Source organism: Podarcis raffonei, chromosome 15 (assembly GCF_027172205.1).
Source record: "Podarcis raffonei isolate rPodRaf1 chromosome 15, rPodRaf1.pri, whole genome shotgun sequence".
Classification (NCBI taxonomy): domain Eukaryota; kingdom Metazoa; phylum Chordata; class Lepidosauria; order Squamata; family Lacertidae; genus Podarcis; species Podarcis raffonei.
Window position 1 is genome coordinate 21,253,939 of NC_070616.1, and position 14,434 is coordinate 21,268,372.

At 44.4% G+C, this 14,434-nt stretch overlaps 1 protein-coding gene and 1 long non-coding RNA gene across 8 annotated transcripts in view; one reads left to right on the forward strand and one right to left on the reverse strand.

Moving 5' to 3' along the window:
* Positions 1-14,434, forward strand: part of LOC128402396 (zonadhesin-like) — a 137,529-nt gene that overhangs the window by 19,898 nt on the left and 103,197 nt on the right. For all 7 annotated transcript variants that reach the window (XR_008327674.1, XR_008327675.1, XR_008327676.1 and 4 more), the window contains exons 7-15: positions 1,351-1,543; positions 5,343-5,479; positions 6,386-6,610; positions 8,518-8,659; positions 9,610-9,733; positions 11,842-12,033; positions 13,168-13,305; positions 13,518-13,700; positions 14,127-14,321. Coding sequence is in view for 4 of the 7 variants with exons in the window: in XM_053366470.1 (XP_053222445.1) it covers positions 1,351-1,543; positions 5,343-5,479; positions 6,386-6,610; positions 8,518-8,659; positions 9,610-9,733; positions 11,842-12,033; positions 13,168-13,305; positions 13,518-13,700; positions 14,127-14,321 (1,529 nt within the window). In the remaining 3 variants the exon portion in view is untranslated. The remainder of the gene's footprint in view (positions 1-1,350; positions 1,544-5,342; positions 5,480-6,385; positions 6,611-8,517; positions 8,660-9,609; positions 9,734-11,841; positions 12,034-13,167; positions 13,306-13,517; positions 13,701-14,126; positions 14,322-14,434) is intronic.
* Positions 3,773-5,094, reverse strand: LOC128402399 (uncharacterized). The gene is made up of 2 exons (XR_008327678.1): positions 5,055-5,094; positions 3,773-4,420 (listed from the first exon to the last, which is right to left on the reverse strand). It is a non-coding gene; the product is annotated as an uncharacterized LOC128402399 (long non-coding RNA).

Consider the following 14,434-nt stretch of genomic DNA (forward strand, 5'->3'; position numbering starts at 1 on the left):
GAGGGCAAAAACCTGAGAGGCTTTCATGGCAAACCAGTGGTCATTCATCCAGCACAGGAACAAAGACAGGACAAAGCATACCTGCTGCATTCAGTAATATATGGTTGTGTTAGCATTTTCCTTCATATTAATATTAGCAGGTATGAGTCTGTCTCCACTTCAGGGCTTGTATGAACTTTGCTTTTATTGTTTGTATCTGAGCTATGCCTTCAGGTTGGAGAAACTGGGGGGTGGTCAGTTTGTAATTTTTCCCTAATAAATTATTATTATTATTATTATTATTATTATTATTATTATTATTATTATTATTATACAGAAGTTTCTAACTAGCACCAAATGCCCAGTCTTTGCTGAATGACAATTCCCATCATCCCTGATTATTAGGTGAACATCATAATACTGACTCTGGATAATCCAAGTTCTGTGCCAAGGAAAGCTGAATCTATACAAATTGTGCAAAGCAAACAAAATTAGCTTGCATAATTGTATCTGGCTTCTTGTTGTTTTGGGAAAATGCAAACAATGGCATTGAAGCGAGAGAGAGAGAGAGAGAGAGAGAGAGAGAGAGAGAGAGAGAGAAGCCCTGCCCAGAGCTCTTGCCAGCATGCACTTTTGAGATTGCAGCAGGCATTCCCTACCGCAAACCTTAATGGCTATTTTCTTTGCAGGACAAAAACTTAAAACTTTTTAATTTGAAAGGGAAACCAGAAGTTCTGGACTTGCTGCCTTCTGCTCTTATGGCATTCTGATGCAGAACCACAGAATGTACTACAAAGGAACCTCTCTCTCTCTCTCTGTGTGTGTGTGTGTGTGTGTGTGTGTGTGTACTTAGATGTCTCAATTGTGTGGTTGTTTCACTAGATACCCAAGATCACAGCTTTATACCTCGCATTAGTTAAGCCTGGTCAGCTAACATGCACACATATAGTTCTGCCTTTAGAGTAACTACCTTGAATTGATCCATGAAGGGGTGTGTAGAATCCATCCCTTCACTCCCCTGATTGTACAGATGAACAACTGCTTAAATTACAGAGAGAGGAGAGAGGACGTAGGGACATATCACAGCATCCATAAGCCACAACCTTTTGATTCAGGTGCTGTGTGTGCCCATCCAGCAGTTAAAGACCACCGAGCAGTCTGTTATCTTCTACGCTGTCTTGAAAATGCACCCTACTGCTTTGCAAGCTTGAAGACGTTTAACAAAGTGAAAGCCGTTTTACTGCAGGGCTAGGAATTGTTAGCAGGATTCACAGCATCCTCCCAAAAACTAGGTCTCCTTGGGAGACAGCAGAACAGTAGGTGCTGTCTTCATTGCAGTGACACCGCCTTTTTCTTTTGTTCCCCACCCAGGAGTCAAACAGTGCCTGAAGTGCCCTGCGGGATATTTCTGCCCAAATGGAGCCAATTTTCCAAGCCCATGCCCTTCGGGGACCCACAATCCTCTCCAGGGGCAAGATGAATCTGCAGACTGCAGGCCTTGCCCTGCAGGGAGAGCGTGCACCCAAGCTGGCTTGGCTGAGCCAGACTCTGATTGCATGGCTGGGTAAGTATTGCTGTCCTTGCTCCTTTTACCGTATTTTTCGCACCATAGGGTGCACCGGACCATAGGGCGCACCCAGTTTTTAGGGGGGGAAATCAAGAAAAAAATATTCCCCCCCCAGCCCCAAAGAGCAGCGTATAGGCTGCACACAACCTGTTTTGGCTTCCCCTTTAGCCCTGTGCAGCCTCTCCTTGCCGGGAGACGCTGCGCAGGGCTAAAGAAGCCATAGCCCCGTGCAGCCTCTCCTTGCAGAGGGGTTGCGCGCAGCTATGGAAGAAGGCAAGGCAGTGAGCGGGATGGATCCCGCTCGCTGTTTTGGCTTCCCCTTTAGCCCTGTGCAGCCTCTCCCTGCCGGAGGGGTTGCGCGCGGCTATGGCACAAGCCTGCATTCGCTCCATAGGACACACACACATTTCCCCTCAATTTTTGGAGGGGAAAAACTGCGTCCAATAGAGCGAAAAATACGGTATATTCCTTACTTTCAGGGAAGCCCACTTAACCAGGATTTGCTTCTATATTTGCTTCTCTTTGTGAATCACTTCCCATAAAATACCTCAAAACGATTGTCAACCACCCTGTGATCTTCAAATGAAGGGCTGCACATAAATTTTAATAATAATAGTAATAATAACAATACCATTTCAGACGTAAAAACAATTTCAGATGCAATACAGACTAGGAGAAAGATTTGCCTGTTGAAAAGGAAAAAAAAACTTCAACAGGTGGCAAAAAGACATTCGAGACAGCTCCTGTCTGATGTTTAACAGGAGGGAATTCCAAAGGGTGCGTATCACTACACTAAAGACCCAATTCTTACACTGTGTGGAATAAACCTTGTCATAAGTTGGTATCTGCAGGAGACCCTTTTCTGCAGAGTGCCACAGCAGCTGATTGAGCATGCAAGGGGTGAGATAATATTTTAGCTATCCTGGTCTCCAAGCCTTGGAACACTTTATTTTTAAAATTTTTAATTATGTTTACATCTATACCCCACTTTTCCTTCTAGGAGCTTAAGATGATGTACATGCTTTGCCGCCACTGCTATTTCATCCCCACAGCAAACCCTCTGAAGTAGATTGGGCTGAAAGATAGTAACTGGCCCAAGACCACCTAAATAGTGTGGATGCGAACCCTGGTCTCCCTGGTCCTTTTTATAATATATATTTTATTATTTTCATTTAAAAACATAAAATATTACAACATTATAATAACCATTCTAAAACATTTGCTCCGCCGAGCTCATGACTTCCCTCCCTCCCTTCAGCTGGTTTCCAATTTCTTAATAAATTGTGTACGCATTTCTACTGTCAGTTTCTGTCCTTCAATACATGCCAAATCCTTCCATTTATCCATGGTCAGATACTATTTTTATAACGTGTTACAGGGTTTAGATCAGTCCTGCTAGTGTCTTCATCTTTTTGCAATGATCCCTTAAATATACAATAAATTTACTCCAATCTCTCTGGAATTTCTGGTCACTTTGGTTCCGGATCCTTACAGTCAGTTTGGCTAGCTCCGCATAGTCCATCATCTTCACCTGCCGCTCCTCAATTGTTGGTTACCAATGATTGTGGTCTCCCTGGTCCTAATCCAACCAATATACCTTAGCGTATTGTCTACAGCAGGCACAAAGACCCTGAGACCAATATATGTTATGTTATGTTATGTTACGTTTTATGTTTTATGTTTTATGTTTTATGTTTTATGTTTTATGTTTTATGTTTTATGTTTTATGTTTTATGTTTTATGTTATGTTATGTTTTATGTTATGTTATGTTATGTTATGTTATGTTATGTTATGTTATGTTATGTCCCACCTTTCCTTCAAGAAGCTCAAGGTAATGTGTGTAGCTCTTTCCCTCATTTTATCCTCACAACAACCCTGTGAGATAAGCTAGGCTAAGAGACAGTGGCTGCCCCCCAGCGGGGATTTGAACCCTGGTCTCCCAGGCCCTTGGCCGACACCCTAACCACTACACCACACTGGCTCACTGGAGTCAGAAACATAGAATTATAGAGTTGGAAGTGACTCCGAGGGTCATCTATTCCAACTCACTGCAATGCAGGAATCTCATTGCCATGACAGATGGCTGGATGAGCAATCTTGATTGCCTTATATTAGTAAAAGAAAAAAAGAAAAGAAATGTCTAACACACCTTCCAATTCACATTTTAAGCTCAAACTGTGCCTCACGTGTTTAAGTCCGAACATATTGAAGCCCAAAAGCACACATGGCTTTAGATTTTTTATTGCCTTTAGGCAGATGTGTCTCTTTCTCCCCAAGAATGATGCAACATCAGCTTTCCTCGCACACTGAATGGACAGTAACTCTCCTTTTTAGTGGCATACAGCTTCTTGTGAAGAGGATCTGCAAGAAACTGTTTTTGAATTTGATTTGAGCTCTGTAGGAATGGCCTTGGCTTTGATGCTAAAACATGAAGATTCTCAACCAAGGGCTGACCCTTAGTTTCAGACTTGTGATCAGCCTTTTGGAAGGCACAGAATTCACTTCCTTTGCCGGAACTTGAGCTGTGCCACTGTTTATAATCAGGGATGGCCTATCATTATTCATTTGGTCCTCTGCAACAGTTTCCTCCTTGTTGAAAGAGAAGCATCATCATGATTTTCACCGTTCACAAATGGCAGATCTTTCTTCGCATTGAGTTCAAGCCGTATCTTCACAGCTGGGTGCTGTCTTTGGGAGCACTCCGGCAGTGAAGCAGATGCATAGCAGTAGCAGTCAGAGTCATGTTGCCAGTATATATGCTGCGGCAGTGAATATGCTTGAAAGCAGGAGCCTTTAAAATGGTATTCACAGTTGGCATGCTATGGTGCCTCTCCTTCCAACGGATCTCATAGGCTTCTATGCTAGTGCAAGTACTATAATGAAAAGGGGAAAGTGGATACTTTCTTATGGCCTTTATTCATATCAGCAGCCTCATATTTGCAGCTTATGTACAGAGGAATAAGTGTCCTTGAATTTACCCCAGCAAGTACTGCTAGGTGCACTCCAACATCCACCATACCTGACCATTGACCAGGCTATAACATTGTCCATCCCTGCTTAGACAAAGTGTCCCAGGTCAGCCTTTCACAATCTGAAGCCCTCCAGATGTTTCCAACACCTCTCCCCATTACCTCTGACCAGTGCTTTTTTTCTGGGGGGACGCCGGGGTACACATACCCCTAAACATTTTGTGAATCTTTGTACTTTTGTCCATTTACTGTATTTATTTTTCCCAATTTGAAGTATAAAATGGTAATTTTCTTGAGTCAAAATGAGAGTATCCCTTAACACTTTTTTAAGGGGGAAAAAAAGCATTGCCTCTGACCATTGGTCATACTCAGTGCTGTTTTTCCATTCTTTTATAATGGCAATGATGCCCAATTGAGAGGTGACAGAACTGAGTTCTGGTGAGTTCTAGCTGAAAAAAAAGCCCATTTTTACAAGGTTGGATTGTGGTTAATAATAATAATAATAATAATAATAATAATAATAATAATAATTGTATACTGTTCAGAGGACTTCAGTGGTGAGTGCTACAGTGGTACAGTGATGCAATAAATATATTTATTTGGTCACAAACGGGTAAGGGCAGGCAGGGAATGAGAGGTGTGTCACTCCTTGCTAGTGATGTCACACAGTGGTGACTACGGCAACCCCATTATTCCACACAACAAGAGCAGAGGCCATGGCAGCTGAGAAGCTGTTTCCTAGTGGCAAAACACAGTAGTCTGGGAGCTTTGAGTCCTTCCTCTTCTTTCTATCTGATTATGACTCGAGTATATTTTATGTCGTCAGATACATCTGCCCGGTTGGTTCCTCTAGCCCTCATGCTCCCAGCAATGCTTGTCCGCCAGGAACATTCAGCAACCGCTCTGACCTCTTTGATAAATCCCAGTGTGAAACCTGTCCAGAGCGATTTGTATGCACGAGAGGTATGCCATTCTGTACTTGGATAAGCTGAGCATCAGACCTGCCATTTGAGAAGCGGCTCTTAGCTAGTGGGACATAACGTTGCCAGGGACTAGTGACTTGAGGAAGAGATTGAGGAAGAGGCTCTTTTTACTGCCTACTTGCCAGATATTCTGTACACTTCTATTTGCAGCTGTCATGACTTCCTTATTCTCTACCAAAGAATTGTGGGTAGCAGCTCCGTTTGGGGGAACTGCAAAGATGATTATTGCTCTTGGGTCTGGTTTCAGGGGTGAAGAATCTCATGACCTGGAGTCAAATACGGGCCCTGTAAGCCTTTACCCTGGTCCTTGGGGCTCTCCCTAGCCACACTGCCTCCCCAGCCATCCCCTCTCTCCTTGGTCTGTGTGCTATCCTCCCTGAGTGATTTTCCTGGCTAAAATGCCTCATTCAATGCTGATAATGCCACTTGCTTTCATGGAATCCTATGAAGCAACCCTGAACATCATCTAGTCCAACTTCCTGCAATGCAGGAATATGCAGTTGTCCCATACAGGGATCAAACCTGCAACCTTGGTGTTATCAGCACCATGCTACAACCAATGGAGCTATCCTGGATGAAGGATAGAGAGGGGAGTGTGCATAGGAACTAGCCTACTTTAGAAAGGCAAAATTTATACTCATTGATCATTCTACATTCATTGCCCCCCCCCACTGGTGTGTGGCCCTGAGAATGGTTCCAAGAAAGGAATGCAGCCCTCAGGCTGAAGATGCTTCCCATCCCTGACTTGTTTCAAGAGCTAGCTATTCCTTTCTCCCATATCAGCTCCCCACTCAGGCTTTAGCTGCAGTTCTGACCAGGGCAGCTGACCTTGATTACATGTGTTAGGCTGGGCTTCACTGCTGATGGCCCATCTGTCTTTCTGCAGGCTCAGGAGGGAAGCAGAAGCCCCCTGTCCCCTGCCCAGCTGGTCACTATTGTCCACCAGGAACCAAGCACCCAACCCAGTACAAATGTACCCCTGGCACATGGAGCAACAAGACTGGGTTAGCTGCCGAAGACGAGTGTGTTCCATGCCCAGCAGGATGGTTCTGCATGGCAGGGGCTCATGGACCCTCTGGAAGCTGCAGTGCTGGTCACTTCTGCCCAGAAGGTAAGGAGAAATTGACCAGGTTGCTATCTGTTTTTCATACCCTTGGTCATGACTGATGTTTTCCCAGTGCCTTTTTTGTGGAGAATGTGTGTTTGCCAGTAAATTAGGACCAATGCGGGGCTTGGCAGGATCAGGGCCCCTAAGAAGGTCCTCTTAGAATAGCTTTGGAAGTGGATTTAGGCTGTAGGGTTAGAAATAGAAGATAGTGCATTTTAAAATAGTTTTATTTGCAAGTGATAAATTGTGAAGATTTTTATGGTTAAAGTAAGTGTGATAAAAAATTGGTTAGAAATTATGATATACGTAAACTGCTAAAGATGAGGTAAAATGAAAATCAGATAGGGGGGACTTGGGGAAGCCCACTTAATAATGTTTAGAAAAAATAAGGATAAGGCAAGAATCTGTTTCTATTGTTTGTTTTCCTGTTTGTGTTGTTTAGTTGTGTTATAAAATTATTATTATTTTTGAAAAAAAAAATAAGAGGGCATGGGTCCAAGAGAAGCATCAAGACACACACTCAAAAGGGTTGAGCCTATCTTTTCACCCACCCGGCATTTCAGATACACATGGATATGAAAACTGGGGATACGACATGAGTCTTTGCAATTCCAAATGCCTTCCACTGTTCTAGCTTGCTGCCAAAGCTTTAGTTAACTCACCCATAAGGACACACAAGAGCTGCCTTGCTGTGCCAGACCTATGTTGTGCCTAGCTGAATGTCTTGGCTCTCAAGAACAGCCATAACTGGAAATGAGTAAGACACAGGGCCAATATGGCATGCTGCAGTTTTGGGCAGCCTCAAATTTAGGAATGCTCTTGATAAGAATGTAAGTACAGCCCTGCTGGATGGGGCCAATGGCCCATTTCATTCCAGTATCCTGTTCTCACAGTGGCCAACCAGATTCCTATGGGAAACCCACAAGCAGGACCTAAGCACAAGAGCATGCGCGCGTGTGTGTGCGTGCGCACACACACGCACACACACCCTGCAGTTTCAAGCAACTCATATAAAGAAGCATTGCTGCTTCTGACCATGCAGGCAAAGCATAGCCATCATGACTTGTAGTCATCAATAGCCCTTTCCTCTCCCGGTGTGAGAATATGCCTAGCTGTGAACAGACTTTTGATGCGTCTATCCCAGAGTTGCCTTGTCTAAGGGTCATCTGCTCCCCTAGGATCTCAGCTGGGATGGGGGCTTTCACTGTTCCCCTCCCCAAGGCTGATCAGTTAGGAGATTTGAGCCTGGGGTTTCCTGCTTTGGTACCTTTGAGGATGTATCTCTCAGTTACCCCACCAGCTAATAGCAAATTTAGCACGTCTCCAAGTTCTGATGCTTTATGTTGTCAAAATGTCACCTTCTGTACACAAGGGTTGAAGGGATGGCACAGTCTGAAATGCTTCAAAGCACTTTGGGAGGAAAAAGACCATTGGAGGGTGTTTGGGGGGTGGGGTGGTGAGGAATCAAAACAGCCCAATGAGGATTCAGTACTCTCAGTGACTACAGTGTCTCTGTGTCTCTTGGGAAGGAAAATAGGGTGGTGGGATACAGTATCCTGAGAAAGGGAAAGGTCTGGTTGACTGGAACCCTGAACAGGAGCAGCCTATACTATAACATTTTGTTGCAGGTCCCACTTGGACTGACTATCTTATCAAACAAAGCTTGATTCATGAGCACGGTCTGAGAACACATGATGCAACAATCTTACAAAGTAGGCCTGTGTCTGATCAGTGCCTAGATGAGAGGTCACCAGGAACCCCATTGAGTTCCCTGGCAGAAAAGCAGGATAGAAATATCACTGATGACAATAAACTGTTTCTGCCAATGAACTAACTTTTTAGTTTACTTCATTCAAGATAGCTTTCTTTTGCATTTGCTTTGCCCTGTTCCCTCTTTCTCTTTGGGAAAGGTACTCAGACAAGCACTCAGTTCCCTTGCCCAGAAGGGACCTTCAGCACCAGGCTTGGGAATGGTAAGATGGATGACTGTGTCGCCTGCCCCAGAGGAGCTTACTGCCCAGAAGGAACTGCCAAACCAGTGCTCTGCCCACCGTAAGTAAAGGAAGAAGAATGAAGCCAATTACTTGCTACTCAGAGTAGACCCATTGGAATTAAAAGATCCAAGTTAGTTGTGTTCAATAATTTCAGTGGGTCTACTCTGAACATGACTACCATTGGATATGACCCATACTGGGAAACACTTTGATATTGTAACATGAATCACAATAGATTAATCATAGTGCTAGGTAAGCTACAATAATGAGTCAATGACATAGGAGCTTCCTAGTGCAAAAACTTTCCATCTTTGTCTTTTAAAAAATAAAAAAATTAAAAGACACCTAGTTTTAGACAGTCACTTTACATTAGGTAAAGGGTAAAGGGACCCCTGACCATTAGGTCCAGTCGTGGCCGACTCTGGGGTTGCGGCGCTCATCTCACTTTATTGGCCAAGGGAGCTGGTGTACAGCTTCTGGGTCATGTGGCCAGCATGACTAAGCCGCTTCTGGCAAAGCAGAGCGGCACACGGAAACGCCGTTTACCTTCCCGCCGAAGCAGTACCTATTTATCTACTTGGACGTGCATTCAAACTGCTAGGTTGGCAGGAGCTGGGACCGAGCAACGGGAGCTCACCCCGTCGCAGGGATTTGAACCACCAACCTTCTAATCGGCAAGTCCTAGGCTTTGTGGTTTAACCCACAGCATCACCTGCGTCTCTCACTTTATATTACAAACTTATTAAACCCAGAAGCATTTCCGTGCCCCATGCCCTCCTGTGAACTCTGGACCATTTTTAAAAGGACAATAATTGCAGATCTCATTGTGGTGCTAATAAAGGAAATGAGGCAACCCCACTTGAGGGCAGTGGAAAGGGAGAGCAGGAAGCCCACACCACAAAGCAGAGGGTCCCTTTGTGCCACCAGATGGCAGCACTGATGAATCTCCCCTTCCCCGGCTGATCTTAATGGTAACTGTCTTCTGTCTTCTCCTTCTTCCTTATGTAGGGGGACTTACCATTCAGAACAAGGAGCAAAATCAACTAGTGACTGCATACCCTGCCCTGGAGGGTATCACTGCCCTGAATTGGGCACCATAACTCCGTATGCATGTGGAGCTGGCCAATTTTCAGTAAGTACTGTCAGATTTCTTAGGCAGTGGGAATGACTTTATAGGGGTGGAGGAGAAATTTGGTTCATTTCGAACCTACCTAAACTGCACTTCCCGAAACAATAGGCAAACTGAAACACAACCATCCTTCAAGAGTTGAAATTCTCTGAATTTTGCAATGCATTTTCTCTTGCTGAGGAATGGGTAGAAAAATGCATATGCTAGGGTAAAAGTTTGCATAAAAATGCATGTACTGGTAAAAATAAGATACACAAATGAATTATATTAAGGGAAATTGCTTTGCAAAATTACGTATATAAAATAAAATTGCATACAATAATATTAGGATAAATTTGCATTAAAATGATGATCAATTTTTACAGTTGACTAACTGCAGCCAGGCTATACCAGGTGGCCTTTGTTTAGATTGTTTCATGGTAACAGATGAAAAGCGACCATCTCTGGGTCTATTTTTGCAACTGGGGAGGCAATGGTCTTGAAGGCTGTGTTTTAGCAAGCAGCCCTACCCACAGCATAGAACTAGCTCTACAATGTTCTAGTAACCCATCCATAATCATTAATGCAAATCATAGGAGGGTTGGGGTGTTTTTTTAAAGATACATTACAGTAGACATAGAAATTGCTGTGATTTTTAATAGGGTCTGGTCACCCAGCTGGCCACTTGCCATTTTGAAGAAATGTGTCATTTGGACTATTTTCTCCTCCTCGTTGTCAGGAAGGTTAAAACTCCAGAAAAGAAGGAAGCATATTTTACTATTCCTGGTTGGCTCCTGGGGAGGGTAGAAATTACAATTCAATTGAATGTTCATTTTGCCATCAAAGATTAAAAAAAAGAGGAAAGAACAGAAAAGAAAAGAAAAGAAAAGAAAAGGAAAGGAAAGGAATGTTAAAGCCATAAAATTGGAGATGAGCAGCATGGTTCTTCTAACAAGCAAATGGCAAACTCTGTGGCTAAATTGTGATGAGAAACATTTCCATACTGATGGAGAACAAAAACAAAACACTTTCGCTCTCTGTTATATGCATGTATTGTTCCCATCCAGGCTACTTTTCTGCAGCTTCAGAATGTGGGCAATTTATCATTTTAGAAGAACCATTTTTGCGATCAGAGATATGGAATGAATGATGAGTTAGAGCCCTGTGATAGACAGGCATAGATTGTCTCACCTGTTTTGTCTTTTTACCTGGGCTGTAAGTTGAGTAAGTAAGACTCGCAGGGATTATTTCTAGGGGGAAAACAAGGCTAGACCTGCTTTAAAATAGAGAGGCAGGTCGACAAGCGATTGGAGGCAGGCTTAAGGGAGCGTACTGCAGAGGCTATAGAGGAAGCAGAATAACGGCCTTGAAATCCAAGCAAGGGAGATTCAGGAAGAAACATTGATCTGCTCATTTGCAACTTCTCCCTGCTTCGTTTTGCAGGAGCTGCTAGGGGACTGAACTTAGGGCAATGGTACCAGTTGTCATTTGCACCGCATTCCATATCAGAATATCAGAAGAGCTCTGCTGAATCAGGTCAAAGGCCCATCTAGGGCAGCATTCAGATCTTACAGTGGTCGGCTAGATGACTATGGAAAGCCCACAAGCCTGACCTGAGTGCAAAAGCACTCAGCAAGGTTGGGTGAGGGACACGATTCCCCACCAATTCCGAAAGGCTGCCCAAAGGAAAGGCTTTGTTTCTCACTGTAGGGAGCAGCCTTGCTGGTCTGTCACAGCCAAAACAATGAAGAGTTTTGTGGCACCTTAAAGAGCCACGCATTTATTGTGGCATAAGTTTTTGTGGACCAAAGTCTGCTTCACTGAACACATCTGATGAAGTGGGTTCTCATCCTTGATCCTCCTGCTCATTCTGCTTAGTAGGGCCTTGACATCAGCCCTAAAGTCCTGCCCTGATGGCACTTCTGGGTCTAACGTCACAGAATATGAATTTGATTGCTGGCATTGGCCCTATCTGATGCCATCCTTGGTGAGTGAATTGGGTCACATTTCAACAGACTATCCTATTGTCGCCTAGGGAATCCTTCCAACAACCCTGAAAGGTAGGTCAACATTAGTCCAGCTCTGAGCTTAAAATGATGCTACAATGATAATCCCCTCCTCCTGTTGTGCAGGACGCTGGATCCACCTCTTGCTCACCCTGCCTCATTGGGCATTACTGTGCACACATCAACACCAGCAGGGAGGTTATGCTCCTTACGATGGTCTGCCCAGCAGGTCTGCTTTGCCCTGAAGGATTGACAGCTGCTCCAAATGCTAGTGGCCATGCCTGCCCAAGAGGTTACTATTGCCCACGGGGTGATGTTGTAAGTACTTTGTTTCAATCATCTTTACTTACTGTTGCCCCCTTTTCCTATGATTCTCTATGCTGGGAACCCATGGAATGAAATTGCTACAGAGAGCTTAATGCCTACAGGTCTAGAGCAGGAGTTGCCAACCTGATGCCCGTATGTGTTAAGGCACCCATGAAGGTTTCCACTTTTTTAAAATTCCAGTTTCTTTCTGAGTCACTCTGTGGAATCTCCCATTCAAAGTATAGTTTGGCTCTTGAGGTGCTCTGTGTCTCCCGGTTCACTATGATAGAGAAATCAAGAAATTGCTATAACTGTTTCACTTTTTGGCCAAAGTGGATGGAATTTACAGACATGGGAGCCCCTCCAGAGTGGATTAAGATTATCAGATTGTAGACAAATAGATGGAAATAAAAAGAAATCTGCTTTCCTCTATGATCTCTTGGAGATATATGTGTATATGCAGTTTCACACTGACCCTAATTTCTGATGCATTGCAATAGGATTTGTAAGCCTTGTCTGAGAGCCTCAATAAGCCATAGGCCTCTGATATAAATTGTACAACAGAACACTGTCTAGAACACTGCCTGTAGGACTCTGAAGAGCTGTGGGGTCCTTTTTGTGAAAGCAGAACAATGTAGGGCGTTTTTTTAAAACAACAACAACAACATCAACAACAACAACACTTAAATTCAACCTTTAACTATATATATGCTATGCTAAACAAACAAGCAGGCAATGTTTTGGACAGCCTCACTTCTTGCACAGCCCATGGAGAACTAAAGAGTGATATAAAAATGCACAGCTATTCTATACAAAAAGAAGAAGGAGAAGAAGGTACAGAAAAACAGCAACAAGGCACTCTATGGCTTCACAGGGACACTGATCCCTGTGGGGATGATTGACCTCATATGTCAACTTGGGAGGAGAAAAGACCTCCAAATAACCCTGATTTGCTGCATTATTCAGCCCAGGCTCCTCTCACACTTTTCTTACCTTTGCTATGTTAATAGGACAGCTGTCGTGGAAGAGGAAGCTGCACAATTAGAATTGAGCTTATTGAGCCTGAACACTCTAAAGTACTGTATCAAATGTGTTATGGCTGTTGTTTTCTTCAAGAATCAGCTTCATTCCTTTTGTTGCCTCCAGCACCCACCTGCCAGGCCGTGCCCTAATGGGACTTACAGTGGCCAGAGGGGACTGGGCAGAGCTGACCAGTGCTTAAAGTGCCCCAAGGGCAAGTACTGCTACAGGGGAGGGCGAGAATCCCAAGGAATATCCCAGCCCGTGAGTACTCATGCCCTGTCTTCTCATTAAGCATGCACCCCCCCCAGTTCTCCTTGAATTCTTATGCAACACGCCCCCCCTTCTATTTCCTGATTGTATAATTGCCTCACTAATTGTGTTGTCAGGCTGGATTCTCTCATCCTTACCATGAGAACTTCACCCAATTAACAGCCCACTTGTGTGTGACTCTCCATATGCGTTTCCTTCCTTAGACTGGGACTTGTCCCCCTGGATACGTCTGTCCTCTAGGAACTGGGTTCCCCTTCTCTTTCCCATGCCTGCCAGGCTCCTACTGGGATAATTCCACTGTGGGGGGAGGAGATGTATGCAAACCGTGCCCAGCTGGATTCTACTGTGACTCTGTTGCTGTGACCCAACCCAAAGTGTGCCCATTGGTAAGTTGCTGGAGAAGAGTGGAATGGGGGGGGATGGTACCTGCATCGGAATGTTGCACAGGGTTCCAGCTAGCCAGCCATGCCCTCTCCTTAGATACTCCATTCCATTCCCCACCACCACTCCAGTTTCTCTGTTTTTCCCCTTCACGTCCAACAGTCAGCCAGCATTCCATGCCCTGTTGAGCATGCTCTTTCCTCATAAAGTCATTCTGGAGATTTTTCCACGCTTAAAGGATTTTTCTTAACCTCCTCCTCTTCTCCTTCTCCTTCTCCTTCTTCTCATGGGGTTGTCTCAAGCCTTCTGGTACCTCCCCTTCTTTTTGGCTGCAGAAGGGATTGACACTTGAAGAATGAGTTCACCATTAGTATAGAGGCTATGCAGCATCTTGGGACCAATGGCCATAAGATGGTGGCTTTGTTTTCTAGGGGTCTTTCTGTGTCAGTGGCCAATCCCAGCCTGAGCCTTGTCCGGTGGGCACCTATGGCAACAGGAAGGGGTTGGCAAGCCTGCAAGACTGCAGCCCGTGTAGAGCAGGTTTTTACTGCGGTGCTCCTGGACAGACAACCCCAAGTGGTCGGTGTGAGGCTGGTTTCTACTGCTGGAGTAGGGCAGTGTCACCAGTAAGTAAATCTCTTGTGTGGATCTTTCTGTCTTTTCAGAGGTAAGTCTCCCTCTTTGGCCTTTCCAAAGAATGCTGGTGGAATTCCTCATTCTACTGCTACATGTTCTAGGC